Here is a 24,484-nt window from a genome sequence, read left to right as displayed (position 1 = left end):
CGTTGAAAAAGATGAATAAGAAAAACTTTTCAATTAAATTTTTTTTATTGCCAGGCTTTTTCATGTTAAAACTCAGGTCTTTCTACGTCAAATTTATGGATTAGACAAAATTGACAGAGAATAAACCAGCTGAACGTGTCCTTAAACTTAGAAACGTTTAGCATCGAAAATACAAGAGACTACAATGCTTGCACAAGAGTAAAGAGTACATGATCAACATATTTTTATAAAAATTGTGCAAGATTTTGCGCTATTGAAATCTGGTCTTGGATACAGTTATTACAACTTCTATTAAATCTTGAAAATTTGTTTAGATGTCACGCATGAAGCAGAAAAGACTACAGTGGCCTTCAACTATGACTCCCTATTTAAATGCAAGGTTAGAAGGTGTCAGGACAATTTACCCAATTCCATTTTACCCAATACCATTATACCCGTGCCATTTTACCCAACCTGCCATTTTACCCAATGCCATTTTACCCAATGCCAACTTACCCAATTTACCCCATTGCTAAATTAACCAAAATGACTATTTAGCCGACTAGAAAATAAATGGCCCGTGGGACTTGATATGAAACTATCACAACCGAACATGGAATTAGCGGACTATATAATTAAATGGCCTGTGGGACTTGATATGAAACTATCACAACCGAACATGGGATTATACTGTTCACAAACATTTTAAACCATCCTTGTAATAGCAACTGCTAATGGCGACGGCAATCGGATAATTGAACAAAAAGATCAAAGAGCATTGGGTAAGTTGGTGTTGGGTAAAATGGCATTGGGTAAAATGGTAGGTTGGGTAAAATGGCGTAGGGTAAATTGTCATATAACCGGTTAGAACAATCGCTATCATCCGAGACCAATTTGTTCCGCGCTTTGCATTCCGAAACCATTTGATTAAATTAGGCACAAAGAAAGGCTTGATTCTGATTATTTATGAAGTATTGCAAAACCCTACGCGTTGACAAAATTTCACAGTTCCTTGAAATGTATGAAAAACGCGTGTTTTTAGGCCTATATGTTTAGGTAACTCATTATAGGGTGGGGTTATAGCCATTACAGTTAATAAATATTATACAGGTGATGATAATTTTTTATGACAAAAAAAGATAACTTTTATGGTCTTATTGCACCTGTGGCGAGAGAGTAAAAGTTCCGATATATGCAATTGGCATATTCCAGTTACTTCATATAGTATTAAGTCCAAAATCAGTTCATACATCAAAAGCAAGCGCCTGTGCACAATAAAGTGAACCATTTGGTACATTTGATCTATTTATTTAGATCAACGTATCTTAATACTTGTAAGAAAAGTCCTTACAGTGTAGAATACGGCGACAAATGATTGGTTACATACTAGTTGGACAATAGATCGAAAATTAAATTATTCAAGTTGCGTATTGGCCATTCAGAATAAGCCGCTCATTTAATATTCGGCATATAATAAATTCTGTTGTGATATTTTGTTCGGTCGTGGTAAATTTGGCGACTTGTAAGAGATCTGAAGTTAAAAGAGCCTATTGAAAGAGAGCCGAAAATTTTTTGAATTATTTAGTCGATATATTACGATAAATTTTGCAGCCAATTAAATTGTCTTCTGAAATGAGATTACCAAATTCTCAACCAATGATAACCGAGTATTTGAGCAATGAAATGAAACTTTAATGTTTTCTAATAAAAGAAATTGAAAGTGAATTAAAAAATAATTATCTTGAAACTATCGCGGGCCATGACCATGCCTGAGTGGCTTATGGGACTTGATATGAAACTATCACAACCAAACATGAGACCAATTAACCCACTAAAGTACTTTTCTCGGTAATCAACTAACAATTTGGGGCAATTAAAGGCAACTTTTTGCTTTCGGCTCTTTTTAAATCAAATCAGTTTTCGGCGCTTTCTAATTTCCTCCGGGCCGCTTAGGAATGGCCATGACTCGCGATTTTTTGGCCAGATGTGTTAATTATATGCCCACTTGCAAATAATGCTGAAATTCAACAAATAAGGAAAGAGATTGATTCCCGATCTATTCTCCCAATTTTTCTGTTTTCGATCTGTTGTCCGTTTACCATACTAAATTAAACTAAAACAAATTACGTATAACTATGCGGATGTAATACTGTGCCGACATTTAGGAGTGCCGAAACTGGAGCTGATTTTAATTGTGCCGAAACTGCGAATACCAATTAACTATCTTTTAATTGCTATAGGAATTTTTTTCAGAGCAAACAGGGCGCGTTGATCATTAGTTCGGTTGTGATAGATTTATATCAAGTCCCACGGGCCTCTGAGGCATGGCTATGGCCTGCAATCTTTTCTGTTTGCCTTAAATTTATCTCGCTCCAATTATTTTTAGTCACTAAGTAACAATATCCAAAACCTCGCCACTTCAGTGTGATTGCTTCAGAATATTTACGCTCATTTCAGTTGAAGTGATCTGATTGGTTAAAAAATTTTAGGAGAGAAAAATTGAATAAATTTTAGCACTTTTGTAATCAGCACCCCTATACGTCGGCTTTGTTGTATGACACCACTATAATGAAACATTATAATTGGTATTAATTTTACAATGCCTTTGTCTAACAATGCCGCAAATTATCGCAATATTAAATAAAATGAATTGGTAAGGACGCCAGCTCGTAATGCATTAAGCCAAAAGGCAGCAAAGATGTTTTTAACTATTTCCCATAATAGCCCCATAAATTAAGAATAGCACCAACATAGTAGTATTTTTTGAGGCAATCGGTGGCTATATACTCCTATTAAGCTTGCGGGGCTATAACAATAAATAACACATTCAAACATTTTGCAACTTGAAAGGTAATTTTTTCACACGCCCACACACATACAGACGTCACAGACACGAAAACAAGCACAGCGTCAAAGCCTGACTGAATATTTGATGAACAATGACAAAAAAATCGATCCATTTTGCTGCCTTGTTTAAAGAGTTTATTATGGTACGAAGTACTTGTTGTTTTCGATTGACTTTTTATAGTAAGAGTGTTGTTTTAGCCCGCAGCTCTTTTTGGGAAAACCAGCATGTGGAAAAATGTTGTTCAAACTTACATCACCTACAGTTTCACAGTCAACAAATGCCCGAGTAAGTTTTCCTGGATCTTTTCCGTTTGTGCCCCCCCCCCCAGCTTAGTGGGCGCATATTATTTGCACCCCCCAGACGCACGTGCAATATTTTTACATAGTGATTTACTATGTAATGGCACGTGCTCTGTAACTGGGGGGCGCATAACGTACTGGGGGGGCACAAACGGAAAAGATCCGTTTTCCTTTACCCCGTCCAACACTCTTGACATTATTACGCCTGATTGAACCCTGTTCAAATGCCGGGGATAAACGTTCTTGGTGATCATACTAAACTGCGCAAACGCATTGATGAGCTTATGGTATTGGTCTCATGAAGAAAAAGGAAATAAGGTTTTCTTAATTTATAACAGAGTGTTTGTTTCAATGCTTTCAAAAAACTTCTTTGCTTTTCTGAGACACAAAATTTTTTTGATCTACGTGACAGAATGTAATGAAATTTTGTCCACATAAATTTTCCATATATGACTACCAAGAAATGCTACACTTTTCACAAAAACTCTTTTTTCGTATTCGCTTCTTCAAAGTCGCCCATACAATTTTAAGTGATTCAGATTTGGACAAAATGCTGGCTGTTCTAGTCCTATACTCCTCATCTTCTAAGACATTGATGACACTCCGCCTATACTTAAACTCAACAGCATTAAAATATTAGGATGTTGAAAAAGTTGGGCCCTGAAAACACCGTTTTTTTGTTTTTTTTCTCGAAGTTGCCAAGTACTCTAAAATGTTTAGCTTGATTAGGCATTGAGTCAGCAATTTCCGTCCATCTGATTGTTTTGCAGTTATTAATAGCCGCCCTCATCTTTTCAGCGGGCTATTATAGCGCTCCTATTTTTTTTACAATTCAAAGAATTTGTTACAATTCAAAGAATTTGAATTGTATTGGGGCGCTGTCTTTTTTTAAGATCTGTTCACACTTTTTTTTAATTTTTGAAGTCAAATTGGAGTAGTGATTTTGGTCACGCCAAAACAGGAAGTGGAGCGAAAAAGCGAGTTGTTTTGCGGCGTGAAATTTTTTTGCTCTAAATTTAAAGTAACGGTGTTTAAGAGTGAGAAAACGGTGTATGACCAAAAATTCGCTTTCTCGCTAGTGGTTTTTTGTTCACATGCGGCACTTTCGCTTTGATCTTTACTGTTTTTTTCGATTTTTTGGATCGGGTTTTTTTTCTAAATGGTTATCCCAATGCACTCATAGTCCGTTCTAGGTCTAGTTTTCTGTTAAGTCAATGAAAATTTTTTGAATTGTACGTCAGGACTTGTTCTGCTATGTTTTTTACTTCGTCGAACAAAAAATGTTTCGCTTTCCTTCATTTTGCCGCTTTTTCAAAATTTTGCGTGAAATCTATTTGACTTCTCTAGCAAAGCAAAGCAAAATGAAAAGAGTCAGTATAAAAAATTGAGGACAGAAATAGAAACGGGATAAACCCATAAAGCCCAATTTTAGATGCCCGCTATTTGAACGTCGTTCCTATAAGTCTTAGTTACCATCACGTTCCTATAACACAAAATAGTTAATTACAGCGGCATAAAAACACTAGCAGCCCATACAGATTAGATCCTAAATTTTTGGCACTTTTGAGAGTATACAGCAGTATTCCTCCTTTAAAAACCAGAAAAATTTTTAAAGAGAAATATTTTTTTATAGTTTTTCTTAATTTCTTCATTCCTAGAAAAATTTTACCAGATAACGAAGCTTCTAAAGTAAAGCCTGCTCAACATATTATCGAATTTTTAACAGGATCTACTAATTAAGTCGTTTGAAAAAATTCTGGTCTTTATTCAAAAACTTGAAATTTGCAGGAAGCATGCAATTGATTGTAAGTTTTTGAATTCAATAAAATTAGAAATCGTTAATTTGAGGTTTCAAAAGACGAAGAAAAACTATATATCCCTTAAATGGTTTTCATATCAGAAATAACAATGTTTTTTGAATAATAACAAATTACAAATATTTGTTAACTGCTAAAGCGATGGTTTCCGATCCCAGAGAGCACCAAAAGACAGTTGCCATATAATGGTGTCTCCTTACAATATGATTAATATAAAAGTGAGAAACTTGGAAATGCACCTGTTATGGAGGGTAAAAATCTGCCAGGAAAAGAAACAGTACCCAAACAAGTTTTCTGTGTGCTCATAGGTGGTGCAATTGATCCTATAGTGACTTTGTACGACTCTGCAAACCAGGCTGTTCCAGACTGCAATTGTTCTGCTGGGCTCAAGGCAGCCTGTGAGTCCGGAGTGCCGAGTGAAGTTGAATGCTCCTGCAGGTATACACCTTATCATCTACAATCATTTCAGATTGCAGTCACCAAAAAAATTAAATTCCCTCGCAATATTGTTCACATCTTGCTCTACCCTGAAATTGCGGTATTTTGTGGTATTTGGCGACAAAAGACGAAAACATTACACAAATACCAATTATAATCGACAAATACCACAAAGTTCCGCAATTTTTTGTAAGATTTTACAAGAATCATTTCATATCATTATGAGCCAGCGCCTCTATCAGATCGTAATACATGCTAAATGTGTCGTACTGTTAAAAGGTGTCATACTGTGTCTTACTGTTAATACATGTATTAAATTCTGATAGAGGCGCTGGCTCATAATGATCTGAAATGATTCATTTAAAATCTTGCAAAACATTGCAATTCTTATAAGATGTTACTATATTAGAGTTAGTATCTTATAATAAGTTTCTTATAAGAATAATGCATCTACTTTATTAAAGTTTCGGTATTAATCTGTATAGCATTGTATAAGAAAAGCAATGTTCAATGACAAGCGTAATAAAATTGATTAATAAATAGTTAATTTTGATAATTGTTTTAGCGCAATTGGGAGCAGTGGTATTGAGGTGGACGCAACCTCAGAAAACGCTCTCATCTCTAAGATTGAAATTGTGGACCCCGCAATTACAGCACAACAAGGCTACGATGTTCAGATTGGCAATGCTAAAATAAAAGGTAAGCAACCATAAAAGCGTCACCAAAAACTAAATAGTCATCAAAAAAAGAGCAATGCTGCTCATAAAAAGAACAGTCTGAAATGTGGGGAATAATAAGAAAAAGGGCAGATGAGAACAGGCCGCAGTATCCTAATGCTGTTCCGCTGCGATTACGCAGGAACCAAAATTATAATTAATTAATTAAATAACGCTAATTTTTGAATTAATAATGGTCATTGTAGCCTAATTAAGAGGTGGCGGGATCAACCATTACAAATAATATAAACCGCTATAAAAGTGGAAAACGTTTTGACAAACATCATTAGAGGCAAATTAATAATTCATTCAATTTGAAAAATAATGTGTCAAAAAATTTTCCTTTTTATAGTGATTTATAATTTCTGTAATGATCAGTCCCAGCACCTTTTAATTGGGCTATGATGACCAGTCAAATTTTTCCGATCGATAATATGCGGTATTAAAAATGTGACTGGTATCTGGAAATATCATTGAAGCTAAAATTTTTTGAGCGCTTCCTTATTGATATCGTGGTTTTTTATGTGTTTGGGTCATTTGAGGTATTGACCATCATGTTTTCGGTTTTTTCGCCTACTTTCAGCAAAAGTTAAAAAGAAAAAAAGGCACCAGGAAAATTTTTAATCAGACTGCTTTGTCAAATCTGGAAAAGTTTTTGGCCAATTTTGTTTAATACAAGCTCGAACGCCCGGTTTATCTAACAAAATAACTCTCGTAGCTAATGCGCTAACCACGGGGCAAAAATGCTGCAAAAACAAAAGTTCGCACTAAGAGATAATAATTAGAGTTTACAGTACAAATTGAGTTTTGTTGATATCTTAGATAGTCTTAGTGCTGATTGAGACTTTGGCTATTTACCGAATTTTTTAAACCAAAAATAGAAAAAATTAATGCATAAAAACATTTAATTTTTATGTTTGTTTTCATTAATCTATATCCTTCGGATTGTGATCGTATTTTTATTGTCCTCGGGCGAACTCTGTTTATTGGTATCCGTATTATGCTTTTTACCTGATAAGACAGTGGAGGGTGGGAGGCTTGAATATGTGGTTCAAAGAAACTGTAATTTACTAAAAAATCAGGCTATGAACAACCTCGAATGAATTCGTTTTTTTTTCGTTATTTAAAAAATGCATAGTTGATTCATTAATAATTGTTTAAAAAATGTCTCCTTGAGGAACTGAATCCAAGCCTGATTAGATTTTCTTGCTTTTCCCAGAACTTATATTTGTAATTCTTGCTCAATTTTCTCATGGGTTCAATCACAGACTCCGTAGTTATATGTAACTAGAATAATTTGCTGTGAGAAAATCTTAGTATTGGTTGGAATGACTCTTGTGACACTGATTAAAAAAAAAACTTTCAGGATTTTTTTCAATTTGCAGGCAGTTCCTAGGGGTAGTGGTCAATCCAAAAAGTGAATTTAGCTATGGCAGGAATAGAGGCCCTTGCATGGTTATTTTCAGTGCATTAAAAAGATTTCAAAATTTTGAATCTTCTCAAGTTTCACCCACAAATATTGGGGACATTAATTACACCCCACTTCAAACCTTTAACATCACTAAAAGTTGCACTGCAAAGAAAAAAAATTTGACACCACACAAAAGTTGCCCTCGATTCGTTTCTCCTTTATCAACAGATACGATTTTAATTTCATTCATCTCCTCTTTACAAGTTTAGGACATTTTTCACGGAAAGTATGCTCATTTCGGGAATCTAGTTTTCAAACGCATTAGGAAAACTTTCAAATGGTTTCAGTCTAGTAAATATAGCTTTGATTTAACCTTTTGTTAGAAGAAAATTAGCTTCAGTGCTTCTCCTTTTTGAAAAATATTGTTTCCAATTTACCCCTGAAAGTTAATTTCTTCTTTCATACAAAATTTCAGAATGGACGTTTCGATTCAACATTACGTATTTGTTTTTACGCATATTTCATCGCAATTCGTTTTTTGATCGACTTTTAAAAAACTCTGGAAATAATTGACATCTGTCAGTTAGAAGCAATTGTAAAAACACTCGTGTATCAAGATTAATGCCATTGTACCTCAAACAAACATTTACTGCAAGCTTAACGGTCACAGTTAGTGACGAAAAGTAAACCATGAAGCTGCGTTTTTACCACTTTTAACCAATTTGTCGCATTTTCGTTTGAAATAAGTTTTAGTCACTCTTGCTGTACAGAATATTACTTCTCAGATAATCTACGTTTGAAATGTGTTATCGCTGGCTTTAGTTTTGCGACCCCTACTTAGAAGCTAAATGGCAAACATTTGGGAGTGACTCATGTTGCTTGAGGAGGTTCTACTTCTTTTCACCCCTACTCATTTAACCCCCTATCATTTAACCCCGATTTATTCACCCCTCTATCATTTCATCCCGCCAATTATCAGTCGACATTAAAGGCATGTTTTGTCATAATTAAGTGGATAAATTAATCCCACGTTCGGTTGTGATAGTTTCATATCAAGTCCCACGGGCCGCTGAGGCATGGCCATGGCCTGCGAGGCATGGCCAAATGATTATATTGCTGATTTAACAATCCTTATTTTATAGAAAGATTAAAATCGGGGTGAAATGATAGAGTGGTTAAAAGATAGAGGGGTTAAATGATACAGGGGTGAATAAATCGGGGTTAAATGACAGGGGGTTAAATGAATAGGGGTGAAAAAGCGGGACACCGCTTGAGGAATGCCTGCTTCTAATTTTAAGTACTTTAGTAAAAAGAGACTTTAGTTGCTTTTCACTGGTCCGGTTTTCGTAGGAGTAGATGTTTAAACATTTTGAGTCTTTTGAAATTTTTCAAGTTCAATATCTTTAACGGTTAGAAATACACTGCAGCATATTATAGGTACTTTTTGCTAATCTCTCCTAAAAAGTGGAACAGTTTCTGTCGTTCTTAGGGCCTTCTGTTTCTTTTATATCTAGTAAGGTTCATGTTGGCCTATAGTTTAGGTGTTCTGTAGTTTTTGGCAACACCGATTTATTACAAATTAAATAAATTTGTAATGAATTTTGCCATTTTTTTACATTTAATCACTTTGCATCATTTTCATGTGCCACTAAATTTTTGCAGGCCTGTATCTAGATTGCTATCTATGTTTTACCATCAGAACATTGCTATTGAAGACATTAACACCAATATCCTTTGTGAACAACTAGAAACTTTTTGAAAAAATTTTCGCGTTTTCTGTGCTTGTTTCTTTTATGTCAACCAAAAATTTTTTGTTAGCTATCAAGTTAGTTGTTCAATCACGTGTTCATGTTTTTTTTGATAAGAACTTCTCCTTGGGAAAGTTTTAACCTCAATGGCATCAACAATGCTGATTACTGCTCTTTATGACCAATTTCATATTTTTTAATCGTTTTTTTTTATTTTATTTCATGAATAGTCCTGCTATGTTTTTTAAACTATTTTTCATGGTTTTTCTTTATGATGTTTTTCAAAATGCTCATATACGCAATTTTACAGTTTTTCCACAAAAGGGCCAGAAAATGGAAAAGATACGAATTGTTTTTATACTTTTTGATTTGAAACATGAAGTCTTTCTTTCGTAGAACTTGGGAAAGACTGTAGGGATACGAAGAGGAACAAAGACAACTTTCGCCAAACCAATAGGTTGCATCCGTGTATGCTGGAAAATATCAACTTCCCAAGTCCTAGGGATCACAGGCTCATTGACCCCGATGGAGCTGGTGGAGCACCTCCCTTCGAAGTCAGGCTAGTACTCCGTCCATGTCTAGGTGTTTGTTCAAATCCACTCATGATAATCCATTTGGAGTGGCCGGAATGGCGTATAATCAGACCTCTTAACGTAATGACCAATTAGCAAACTTTCTCACGTTCGAATTGGTTGGCGCGTACAAAACGACTCTCTCATATTAACTTCGTTTTGGAAACCGCTGTACTGAAGAAGTGCAGTCGCTACCGATTAACATATTCATTTCTTGATTCCCGGGTCGAGGTGTCAACGCTAAAAAAACGCAAAAATATATAAGATTGGCGGTGAATGCGTTTAATTTATGTAAGATCTGTGCTTGAGGCCTTGAAAAGCAAGTATTGCCGTTTCTAAGCGTAGATCTTACATAATAGTGCGTTTCTAAGCGTAGATCATATATAATTGTGCGTTTCTAAGCGTAGATATTACATAACCTTGCATTGCATTTAGCATTGACCTTATACAATTATGCATTGAAGTTAGTGTTGATCCTACTTAATTTTGCGTTGCATCTGACGTTGATCTTTCATAATTTTGCGTAGATTTTAGCGTTAATCTTATATAATTATTCGTTAAATTTAGCGTTAATCTTACATATTTTGGTCCGAGTATGTTGGTCGACAGTGGTTCGAAGCTCACAGACACAGCTCTAAGCGTTGACTTCTTGTAAGATCTACTTCTAGAAACGCATAATTGTTTACAATCTGCGCCTATACATGCAAAATTATATATCATCTGCGGTTAGAAATGCTAATTTATGTTAGAAAGGCGAAAATTTATAAGATCTCAGCTGAGAATCGCAAAAAAAACGCATTCACCGCAAATTCATTTAAAACATTTGAATGAATAATCTAACTTGTTGAAGCTATTATTTACCCTTATCTTACATAAAATTGCCGCAATTAATCTTGCTTGATTAAACCAAATAAATAAAGGAAAAACATCTATCTATTTGGATGGATTAATGAAATATCAGTCGGAATTATTGCCTATTGCACAGGAAAGATTTACAATGCATGGAAAAACGAACCTAAACGGAAGGAAATTCCCGTCATAAAATCTATATATATATATATATATATATATATATATATATATACATATATATATATATATATATATATATATATGTATATAAATATATATATATGTATATATATATATATATATATATATATATATATATTTTATATACACATATGTATACATATATACATATACATACATATATATATATATATATATATATATATATATGAAAATATGTATATATATATATATAAAATATGTGTGTGTAAAAATTTGTAATATTTTATATATACATATATATATATATATATATATATATATACTTATGTATATATATATATATATATATATATATATATATTTATATATATGTAAACATATATACATATACATACATATATATATATATATATATATATATATATATATATGTATATAATATATATATGTATATATATATATATGTATATATTTATATACACATATGTATACATATATACATATACATACATATATATATATATATATATATATATATATATGAAAATATGTATATATATATATATAAATTTGTGTGTGTAAAAATTTGTAATATTTATATATACATATATATATATATATATATATACTTATGTAAATATATATATATATATATATATATATATATATATATATTTATATATATATATATATATATATATATACATATATGTGTGTGTTTATATATATATATATATATATATATATATATATTTATATATATATATATATAATATATATATATATATATATATATTTATATATATACATATGTATACATATATACATATACATACATATATACATATATATATATATATATATATATGTGTGTGTGTGTGTGTGTGTGTGTGAAAACATGTTTATATATATAAATATGTGTGTGTAAAAATTTGTAATATTTATATATACATATATATATATATATATATATATATATATATATGTACTTATATTATATATATATTATATATATGTACATATATATATGTATATATAAATATGTAAGTGTAAAAATTTGTAATATGTATATATATATATATATACTTATGTAAATATATATATATATATATATATATATATATATATATTTATATATATATATATATATATATATATATATATATATATAGATATATATATAAATATATATATATATATATATATATATATATATACATATATGTGTGTGTTTATATATATATATATATATTTATATATATATATATATATATTTATATATATACATATGTATACATATATACATATACATACATATATACATATATATATATATATATATATATATGTGTGTGTGTGTGTGTGTGTGAAAATATGTATATATATATAAATATGTGTTTATAAAAATTTGTAATATGTATATATATATATATATACTTATGTAAATATATATATATATATATATATATATATGTTTATATTTATGTATACATATATACATATACATACATATAAAAAAATATATATATATATTTATATATATATATATATATGTGAAAATATTTATATATATATATGTGTGTGTAAAAATTTGTAATATGTATAATATATATATATATATATATATATATATATATATATATATATGTATATATATATATGTTTATATATGCACATAAGTTTACAGAAAATTTCCATTTTGGTTCGTTTTTCATGCAATATAAGTAGTTGCCGGTCAATCGTCAAAAAATCAAACGGAGACTCGATTTATATTTTTAAATAAAACTTTAATATATGTACACCAAGTATCATTTGAGGAACTAAGAAGTTCGTAACTAACTCTGAGTTATCTAGGCTGATAATTCTCTCCTCTGTCCAAGTATTGAGATGAATATTGTTGAAACTACCAAATTACAATATAAAACATTAAGAAAGTTATTAATCGTCTCAGAGATAAGGGAGACTTATTTCAACCCTTCTCTGCTTTACAACAAAAGTTAGTAAAACGCATACCTTGATAATTGCTCTAAAGCTTTTATTTTTGTTTCTTGATTGAATTCATTGTTTCAAAATTAGAAATGTTGACTTCATTCAAAACATATCTAAGTTCTTAACCTAGAGTTTTTCTTCGAAAATTTTCTAAATATATTAACTTTTCCTATAGGCCCCCCTGCAAGATTTAGGAATATAACAATTGGTCCTGAGAAATATTTTACCCTAACTCCTCCTCCTTAAGTTTTATGTTTGACCGTTGAGAATCGTACTGCAAAATTTTTAAACTTTAATTCAATACTTCAACCGAATTTAACTTTCAATTAAATTACTTACTTTCTGTAGAAAATGTCAGAAATCAATACAAATATGTACAACAAAAACAGTGCATCGATGACTAATACTACTACCGGTGCACGTTTTTTTCACGCTAATAATTCTATCATAATTTTCTGAGGTTGCAACAGCTCTCCATTTTCAAATAAGATTTGGAACTCAGTTGAACAAATGTAAGCATAACCTATAGTTGCAACAATAACTACAAAAGCGTTATAAACGGAAGAAAGATTTTCTAAACATTCCCACTGACAGCTGTGACCGTTTCAAATAAGGCATTAGATTAGAAAAACTATTTGACAATGAGGGTAATAAACAAGCATGACACAAGTATAAACAATTATGCAACTATATGACAATGAGGATAACAAGGCGGCTCGTTAATGTGCGTTCGCACATGATGTTCCGACCCGAGCTCATCTACATTTTTGACTTAATTGTCAACCAAATGAAGAGATAACAAAAATAGATGTTTGAATTTAAAAAAACTGCTACATTTTAAGTTAACTAAACACAGTAAATTCTGCCTCGATGAAATAGAAATCATAGGTTTTATTCATGTGACATCAATAACTCATCACAATAAGTCGGATGGCAAAGAAAAATACATCAAAACCACGAAATTTTTGAGAAAACCCATTGTATCAAAGTCAAAAAATTCTACAGCTTTCAACGGAAGGCATTTAATACGCTAAATTATGCCTAGATGATGTGACGGCTAGGATGTTTGTCATTCAAAATTTATCAATAAGACATTACAACAAGTCATTGACTATGAAAACAACAACAAAAACAGGCAAAATCCAAAAGTTCGGTAGAAAATTGAGAGAAGAAAGTGTCAAAGCTATTTAAACCATAAGCTATTTTCTCTGAAAACTTTTTCAACGATCCATTGAACGTCTTCACTAAGCCAATGTGAGCTATCAATATTAGGATAATGTAATACGATTTCAAAAGGAACCAAAATTACTAAAAAAAATCCAAAAATTATAAAAATTATGAAAACTCGTGCACCGAATTCACAAAAACCAATAGTTAGAAGACAAAACCGCTAACCAGATAAATTATTGCTGATGTAGAGAAAAAGCGGTTCTGTCATTACCGAGACTGACCTACAATCCACGAAAAAAGGCTTAAGATTGATTTATGTTCAAAAATAAAAAAATATTTTTAAAGTCTTAACAGACATTAAACTCAAAAGCCTTCATAGGAATACAATGAATACGCTCAGCTAAGCCACGATGTGAATACAAGTATGTTTATGATGCCTAGGTAATCAATAAGACATCACAATATGTCTTATGACTATGAAAAAAAAACAACAAATACAGGCAAAAACCAAAATTTCTTTAGAAAAATGGGTGAAGAAAGTGTTGAAGCCATTTAAACCCTATTTTTTTTCTCAGAAAGTTTTATCCATGATCTTTTGGACGTCTTCACTGAAGGAAGATGTAGCCATCAATATTAGGATGACGTGATAAGATTTCAAAATGAACATATAAAACGAAATGTCCAAAAAATTTTTTAAAAAATTTGAAATCTTGTTGCATTGAAGACGCATAACCAATAGTTATTTGTTAAAGGCGCTAATGAGATTAACTTATGTTGCAGTGATATGAAGGAGTTCAATCCAGTTTTTACTGAGACGAACTTACAGTTCACAAAAATAAGTTTATGATTTACTAATTTTAAAAAACTTTCGAATATTTATTTTCAAAGTCTTAACAGCCATTAGCTGTCCGCTCACAGCACTAGATAGGTTCAATTAATGCCCATTAGCAACTCTTTTGTACCTTTAGTCAACAAGTTTATGCCATAGGATTATAAAACTTTAATAAAACCTCAAAAAATAAATCAAAATTTCATTTGAAATTACGAAATTTGAGATACGAGTCCAAAAAAAACATGAGCGATCCCTTCGAAACAAATTTTTTGTTAATTGGGCTTCATTTGATCGTAAAAGAGGTTTGTCATTAACGGAACGTTGATATTAAAAGTGTCTAGTAGTCTCTAGGTGACTTGAAAAAACAAAAAAATTGCAAAATTTTCTAAAAAAAGAGCTCCCAAACCTAATTCGAATTTTTTTTATATATTAAACTTCCCTCTAAGACTAGAACTAGTCTTTATTATCTCCTTTTGTCTATTAAAAACCTAAAATTGATTTACTTTTTGGCGTGAAATCTAGTTTTGAGTTAAATTTTTCGTAGAAGAAACGTTAATTCGAACGAAAATTACGGTAAAAGTGAACCAAATATCCAGTGTTCACATGAAACTTTAAACCTCGATAACTCCTCGAAAAAAAACGAAATTCAAAAAAATCTTTTTAATTTCGAATTCTACGCTGGACGAGCTTTTTAATGATACCACGCACATTTCTCTACGATGAATATATCGGTCGGCCAAAATTCACGGAACAAAAAAAAACCCATTTGAGTATATAGTTCCTCCCCCCCACAAGTGGGGTCGGAACAATAAACAAGTATGACACAAGAATAAACAAGTCATGACATTTTCAATTAGTTTTATGCCTTCTATTTGGCCATCGCGACCTATGAACTGCATGTAATCTGGGCATCATAACTTACAAACTGCCTGTATTCTGGCCATCATGAATTATAAGCGGTATGTATTCTGGCCATCATGACCTATAAACGGCATGTATTACAGCCAGCACGCATTATAAGCGGTCTGTATGTTTTCCTGTCAGCACGCTTTATATTGTTAGTATTATTGGTATTTCCTCCGAATTAATTACAATGTAGACAGATTTTGGCCCGAAAAATTCAGTACGTAATGAGGAGCTGACGACAACTGAAAAAATTTTTCACCCGGTAAATAGAGTAATTTTTTACTTGAAAATAAAGCGATTACAACAAATATCTTTGAAGCTCAAATCTCTAGAATAAAGAATTCACAACTATATACAGCATTTACAAAACGATCATAGTAAAAAAGATTTCGGGATTCTGTTAGCGGTTAGGGCCCAGTAAAACATTCAAATGAGTAAAAAAAATACCTTTTAAACCAAAGTGAAACACGGGTTTTTGAAAACCAATGAAATTTAAGTGAAATTGACCTTGAAACTTTCAGAAATCCAATTGTAAAAAAGAAATATCAATTAACACATTATTTGGTGAAAATAATATAACGGATTGGTGAAAATAATATAACGGATATTGTTTATATAGTGCCCAAATAATTAAATGAACCCAAAATTAACTAATGAAAACGACGAAAAATTTTTTTTCATTGAAAAAAATATTTCAAAAGTTAATATAACAAAAACTTAATAACTCAAATGGCCAATATAACCGCTGGTACAAGCACAAGTATATTTATAATCTTTTTAGGAAGGTATGCTGGGGAAAAATCACGCGACAATGCATTGGGTACTGGGCTCCACCTGTGCACTAAAAAAGTATCAATTATTTAAAGAAATTCGAAGATTTAAAGCAAAATTTTTTCAGCAATAAAAAAACCAAAACAAAAAACAGATTACAAACTTAAACTTAACGGTACACATCGACTGACATTTCGATTTTGATTAGTATCAAAGTATAAGCCAACCCAAACAATTTGGCATGGGATAAAAAAATTTCTAACTTGATTGAAGTCGATTTATATCAAATGTTTTTCAAATCTGTGCACTTTGACAGTTTTGCTGTAGAAGTAAAAGATGAAGAAGGAATAATTAGCTAGGTAACAATATGCAATCGCGAACAAGGACCCCGAATAGCAGGAATTGAAGCCGTCATTTTATGTCAATCGCAGTATATACAAGAATGATATATCAATTAACATTCAATTCAATTCAATTCAATCAAACTACTAATTCAATGATTTATCAATGATCTATCTGAGCAATTACCACCATGGAAATTATTTACATTGACATGTTAAAATTAGATACTATTAAAATTAAATACAAATAAACTAATTAGAAGCAATTGAAGTAAACAAGACGCAAATTTATCGCAAAAATTCAATTGTTTGAAATAGCTTGACGCGTCATTCTACTCTAAACTTGACCAAAATAAACATGAGCAAAATTACTTGAGGCGATTCTCAGTAGAACCAATCAACTTTAATCCTTGGTGGACATGAGTTTCAAAGAAGTTTGAAACAAAGACTACTACGCATTGGAAAAGCACAAGATGGAGCTCCTATAAATGCAAAGTTACGGCCAGTACCACTGGAAAGCAATTACTATAAAAAACGAGCATAAACATGATATTGTTCCCGGACAATTACAAACAAAACAGATTCTTGGTCAAATGAAAGAGATCGCAAGAACGGAACAGAATCCAATCAATAATATCAGAATTGCCACTAGTCTCTTAATCAAGCAGTTGAAGGTTGGCATTTGGGCATTTTTCAAGGCAACCATCGCAGCATTCGGACTTTTCTGAAGAAGTTATCAGTCGAAGCTGCTAACCATGTTGACCTGATTTCGTCCTGCATGTTTTTTATATGCACAATTAGGCACTACCAATTCGGCTTTAAAGTGAGCATTCTTTATCAAAATTGGCTTCAAAGTGATTATTGTTAGTATCACAATTGGGTATATTGGCGTTGGGTGTTATTGTATTGGGTATTTTGGCATTGGGTAGAAATACTTTGGGTATATTGTCATGTAACCTCCAAAATCATACAAACAGATCTAACTACATACGTTTTGAATTTGAGAAAATAATGGACGAGCTAGCGCAAGCTGTTGTTATGCAAGATCTAATGTCTCGAGGAAAGAGATCTTGCCTTGCTCGAAATGATTTGTCCGGTTGCTTCCTCAAAAAAACAATTTCGCAGGTTTTTTAGTATCTAGACGCACATTCAGTCTTATTACTTCACGTATTTCTGATATGCAGAAAGGAACCTATTAAAAATTGTGTTTTTTTTTAAATTGTATTAAGGGCCATGCCATTTTAGGCAAAACTGTGCTAAATTTTTCTTAGATGCAATATTTCATAACCAACTGAAGAATGATGCAAATTTTCAGCTGTCTGGGAGCCGTCAGGTTGTAATAAAAAAAAGTAAAGCCAATTCTGCGCGCAACTTTTTTGTAGTCACACTGGTCCTATATATCCATTGCGATTACCTACTGACTCCATTTTTGGAACTGGCAGTGTGTTTTATCAACAGCTTTCTGAAAGGAGATCAATATTTCCTCAAATATTCATGTTTATGATAATGCCAAGCAGAATGTATCAACTGAATGTAGAGGTGCCGACGATAATATTCGAACAGGTCATTTAGTATCAAGTAATACTTGCTAAACATCGGAGCAAAAGAGTACGCGGAATTCTTAAATATTGTTGTTCTCTGATTTATCAGGTGGATAAATTTCGCAAGAATTTTAATTTGAATTATCAGATTTTACCAAGAGATATTTGCTTCTTCACTTCTGACCGCAAACCTGTAAATCATTTAATAATGCACTGTGACGAAAAAAAGTGCAGCTCTGTTTTATACCAATTACCTCTTTAAATTCAATTCGTCCAATTGATTAGATGGACGAAGGGTGCAATTTATCGCAGAAATTGAATTGTTTGAAATAGCTTGAAGCGTCATTCTACTCTAAACTTGACCAAAATAATTATGAGAAAAATTACTGGAGGCAATTCTCAGTAGAACCAATCAACTTTAATCCTTGGTGGACATGAGTTTCAAAGAAGTTTGAAAAAAAGACTACTACGCATTGGAAAAGCACAAAATGGAGCTCCTGTAAATGTAAAGTTACGGCCATTACCACTGGAAAGCAATTACTATGAAAACGAGCATAAACATGAAATTGTTCCCGGACAAGTACAAACAAAACATATTCTTTAGTATCTGTTTTGTTTGTTTTGTTTTATGCAATATGATTTCATAACCAACTGAAGAATGATGCAAACTTTCAGCTGTCCGGGAGCCGTCAGGGTGTAATAAAAAAAAGTAAAGCCAATTCTGCGCGCAACTTTTTTGTAGTCACACTGGTCCTATATATCCATTGCGATTACCTACTGACTCTTCCATTTTTGGAACTAGCAGTGTGTTTCATCAACAGCTTTCTGAAAGGAGATCAATATCTCTGCAAATACTCCGGTTTGTGATAATGCCAAGCACAATGTATCGCCTCAATGTAGAGGTGCCGAAGATAATATTCGAACATGTCATTTAGTATCAAGTAATTTTTGCTAAACATCTGAGCAAAAGGGTACGCGGTAATCTTAAATACTGTTGTTCTCTGGTTTATCAGGTGGATAAATTTCGCAAGAAGAATTTTAATTTGATTTATCAGACTTTTCCAAGAGAAATTCTCTTCCTCACTTTTGACCGCAAACCTGTAAATCATTTAAAAATGCACTGTGACGAAAAAAACTGCAGCTCTGTTTTTTACCAATTACCTCTTTAGTTTCATTTCGTCCAATTGATTAGATGGACGAAGGGTGCAATTTATCGCAGAAATTGAATTGTTTGAAATAGCTTGACGCGTCATTCTACTCTGAACTTGACCAAAATAAACATGAGCAAAATTACTTGAGGCAATTCTCAGTAGAACCAATCAACTTCAATCCTTAGTGGACATGAGGTTCAAAGAAATTTGAAACAAAGACTAACACGCATTGGAAAAGCACAAAAGGGAGCTCCTATATATTTAAAGTTACGGCCAGTACCACTGGAAAGCAATTACTATAAAAAACGAGCATAAACATGATATTGTTCCCGGACAAGTACAAACAAAACAGATTCTTGGTCAAATGAAAGAGATCGCAAGAACGGAAACGAATCCAATCAGTGATATCAGAATTGCCACTAGTCTCTTAATCAAGCAGTTGAAGGTTGGCATTTGGGCATTTTTCAAGGCAACCATCGCAGCATTCGGACTTTTCTGAAGAAGTTATCAGTCGAAGCTGCTAACCATGTTGACCTAATTTCGTCTTGCATGTTTTTTATATGCACAATTAAGCAATACCAATTCGGCTTTGGACATAAAGTTAGCATTCTTTATCAAAATTGGCTTCAAAGTGATTATTGTTAGTATCACAATTGGGTATATTGGCGTTGGGTGTTATTGTATTGGGTATTTTGGCATTGGGTAGAATTGCTTTGGGTATATTGTCATGTAACCTCCAAAATCATACAGACAGATCTAACTACATACGTTTTGAATTTGAGAAAATAATGGACGAGCTAGCGCAAGCTGTTGTTATGCAAGATCTAATGTCTCGAGGAAAGAGATTTTGCCCTGCTCGAAATGATTTGTCCTGTTGCTTCCTCAAAAAAACAATTTCGCAGGTTTTTTAGTATCTTGACGCACTTTCAGTCTTATTACTTCACGTATTTCTGATATGCAGAAAGCAACCTATTAAAATTTTTTTTTAAAATTGTATTAAGGGCCATGCCATTTTAGGCAAAACCGTGCTAAATTTTCCTTAGATGCAATATGATTTCATAACCAACTGAAGAATGATGCAAACTTTCAGCTGTCTGAGAGCCGTCAGGGTGTAAAAAAAAGTAAAGCCAACTCTGCGCGCAACTTTTCTGTAGTCACACTGGTCCTATATATCCATTGCGATTACGTATTGACTCTACCATATTTGGGACTGGCAGTGTGTTTTATCAACAGCTTTCTGAAAGGAGATCAATATTTCTCAAATATTCATGTTTATGATAATGCCAAGCAGAATGTATCAACTGAATGTAGAGGTGCCGACGATAATATTCGAACAGGTCATTTAGTATCAAGTAATACTTGCTAAACATCTGAGCAAAAGAGTACGCGGTAATCTTAAATACTGTTGTTCTCTGATTTATCAAGTGGATAAATTTCGCAAGAAGAATTTTAATTTGATTTATCAGACTTTTCCAAGAGAAATTCTTTTCCTCACTTTTGACCGAAAACCTGTAAATCATTTAATAATGCACTGTGACGAAAAAAACTGCAGCTCTGTTTTTTTACCAATTACCTCTTTAGTTTCATTTCGTCCAATTGATTAGATGGACGAAGGGTTCAATTTATCGCAGAAATTGAATTGTTTGAAATAGCTTGACGCGTCATTCTACTCTAAACTTGACCAAAATAATTATGAGCAAAATTACTGGAGGCAATTCTCAGTAGAAACAATCAACTTCAATCCTTAGTGGACATGAGTTTCAAAGAAGTTCGAAACAAAGACTACTACGCATTGGAAAAGCACAAAAGGGAGCTCCTATATATTTAAAGTTACGGCCAGTACCACTGGAAAGCAATTACTATAAAAAAGGAGCATAAACATGATATTGTTCCCGGACAAGTACAAACAAAACAGATTCTTGGTCAAATGAAAGAGATCGCAAGAACGGAAACGAATCCAATCAATGATATCAGAATTGCCACTAGTCTCTTAATCAAGCAGTTGAAGGTTGGCATTTGGGAATTTTTCAAGGCAACCATCGCAGCATTCGGACTTTTCTGAAGAAGTTATCAATCGAAGCTGCTAACCATGTTGACCTGATTTCGTCTTGCATGTTTTTTATATGCACAATTAAGCAATACCAATTCGGCTTTGGACATAAAGTTAGCATTCTTTATCAAAATTGGCTTCAAACTGATTATTGTTAGTATCACAATTGGGTATATTGGCGTTGGGTGTTATTGTATTGGGTATTTTGGCATTGGGTAGAATTGCTTTGGGTATATTGTCATGTAACCTCCAAAATCATACAGACAGATCAAACTACATACGTTTTGAATTTGAGAAAATAATGGACGAGCTAGCGCAAGCTGTTGTTATGCAAGATCTAATGTCTCGAGGAAAGAGATTTTGCCCTGCTCGAAATGATTTGTCCTGTTGCTTCCTCAAAAAAACAATTTCGCAGGTTTTTTAGTATCTTGACGCACTTTCAGTCTTATTACTTCACGTATTTCTGATATGCAGAAAGCAACCTATTAAAATTTTTTTTTAAAATTGTATTAAGGGCCATGCCATTTTAGGCAAAACCGTGCTAAATTTTCCTTAGATGCAATATGATTTCATAACCAACTGAAGAATGATGCAAACTTTCAGCTGTCTGAGAGCCGTCAGGGTGTAAAAAAAGTAAAGCCAACTCTGCGCGCAACTTTTCTGTAGTCACACTGGTCCTATATATCCATTGCGATTACGTATTGACTCTACCATTTTTGGAACTGGCAGTGTGTTTTATCAACAACTTTCTGAAAGGAGATCAATATTTCTCAAATATTCATGTTTATGATAATGCCAAGCAGAATGTATCAACTGAATGTAGAGGTGCCGACGATAAAATTCGAACAGGTCATTTAGTATCAAGTAATACTTGCTAAACATCGGAGCAAAAGGGTACGCGGAGTTCTTAAATATTGTTGTTCTCTGATTTATCAGGTGGACAAATTTCGCAAGAAGAATTTTAATTTGAATTATCAGATTTTACCAAGAGATATTTGCTTCTTCACTTCTGACCGCAAACCTGTAAATCGTTTAATAATGCACTGTGACGAAAAAAAGTGCAGCTCTGTTTTATACCAATTACGTCTTTAAATTCAATTCGTCCAATTGATTAGATGGACGAAGGGTGCAATTTATCGCAGAAATTGAATTGTTTGAAATAGCTTGACGCGTCATTCTACTCTAAACTTGACCAAAATAATTATGAGCAAAATTACTGGAGGCAATTCTCAGTAGAACCAATCAACTTTAATCCTTGGTGGACATGAGTTTCAAAGAAGTTCGAAACAAAGACTACTACGCATTGGAAAAGCACAAAAGGGAGCTCCTATATATTTAAAGTTACGGCCAGTACCACTGGAAAGCAATTACTATAAAAAACGAGCTTAAACATGATATTGTTCACGGACAAGTACAAACAAAACAGATTCTTGGTCAAATGAAAGAGATCGCAAGAACGGAAACGAATCCAATCAATGATATCAGAATTGCCACTAGTCTCTTAATCAAGCAGTTGAAGGTTGGCATTTGGGCATTTTTCAAGGCAACCATCGCAGCATTTGGACTTTTCTGAAGAAGTTATCAGTCGAAGCTGCTAACCATGTTGACCTGATTTCGTCTTGCATGTTTTTTATATGCACAATTAAGCAATACCAATTCGGCTTTGGACATAAAGTTAGCATTCTTTATCAAAATTGGCTTCAAAGTGATTATTGTTAGTATCACAATTGGGTATATTGGCGTTGGGTGTTATTGTATTGGGTATTTTGGCATTGGGTAGAATTGCTTTGGGTATATTGTCATGTAACCTCCAAAATCATACAGACAGATCAAACTACATACGTTTTGAATTTGAGAAAATAATGGACGAGCTAGCGCAAGCTGTTGTTATGCAAGATCTAATGTCTCGAGGAAAGAGATTTTGCCCTGCTCGAAATGATTTGTCCTGTTGCTTCCTCAAAAAAACAATTTCGCAGGTTTTTTAGTATCTTGACGCACTTTCAGTCTTATTACTTCACGTATTTCTGATATGCAGAAAGCAACCTATTAAAATTTTTTTTTAAATTGTATTAAGGGCCATGCCATTTTAGGCAAAACCGTGCTAAATTTTCCTTAGATGCAATATGATTTCATAACCAACTGAAGAATGATGCAAACTTTCAGCTGTCTGAGAGCCGTCAGGGTGTAAAAAAAAGTAAAGCCAACTCTGCGCGCAACTTTTCTGTAGTCACACTGGTCCTATATATCCATTGCGATTACGTATTGACTCTACCATATTTGGGACTGGCAGTGTGTTTTATCAACAGCTTTCTGAAAGGAGATCAATATTTCTCAAATATTCATGTTTATGATAATGCCAAGCAGAATGTATCAACTGAATGTAGAGGTGCCGACGATAATATTCGAACAGGTCATTTAGTATCAAGTAATACTTGCTAAACATCGGAGCAAAAGGGTACGCGGAGTTCTTAAATATTGTTGTTCTCTGATTTATCAGGTGGATAAATTTCGCAAGAAGAATTTTAATTTGAATTATCAGATTTTACCAAGAGATATTTGCTTCTTCACTTCTGACCGCAAACCTGTAAATCATTTAATAATGCACTGTGACGAAAAAAAGTGCAGCTCTGTTTTATACCAATTACCTCTTTAAATTCAATTCGTCCAATTGATTAGATGGACGAAGGGTGCAATTTATCGCAGAAATTGAATTGTTTGAAATAGCTTGACGCGTCATTCTACTCTAAACTTGACCAAAATAATTATGAGCAAAATTACTGGAGGCAATTCTCAGTAGAACCAATCAACTTTAATCCTTGGTGGACATGAGTTTCAAAGAAGTTTGAAAAAAAGACTACTACGCATTGGAAAAGCACGAAATGGAGCTCCTG

At 32.7% G+C, this 24,484-nt stretch overlaps 1 protein-coding gene across 1 annotated transcript in view; it reads left to right on the top strand.

Moving 5' to 3' along the window:
* Window positions 1-24,484, top strand: part of LOC142334995 (uncharacterized) — a 384,183-nt gene that overhangs the window by 125,249 nt on the left and 234,450 nt on the right. Inside the window, exons 26-30 of the mRNA XM_075383322.1 lie at window positions 315-379; window positions 3,025-3,112; window positions 5,252-5,381; window positions 5,947-6,080; window positions 9,653-9,815. Coding sequence (XP_075239437.1) covers window positions 315-379; window positions 3,025-3,112; window positions 5,252-5,381; window positions 5,947-6,080; window positions 9,653-9,815 — 580 coding nt within the window. The remainder of the gene's footprint in view (window positions 1-314; window positions 380-3,024; window positions 3,113-5,251; window positions 5,382-5,946; window positions 6,081-9,652; window positions 9,816-24,484) is intronic.

Source organism: Convolutriloba macropyga, chromosome 2 (genome assembly GCF_964194025.1).
Source record: "Convolutriloba macropyga chromosome 2, txConMacr16.3, whole genome shotgun sequence".
Taxonomy (NCBI): domain Eukaryota; kingdom Metazoa; phylum Xenacoelomorpha; order Acoela; family Convolutidae; genus Convolutriloba; species Convolutriloba macropyga.
The sequence above is the reverse complement of the archived record's forward strand: the minus strand, read 5'-3'. Positions and strand labels throughout refer to the sequence as shown.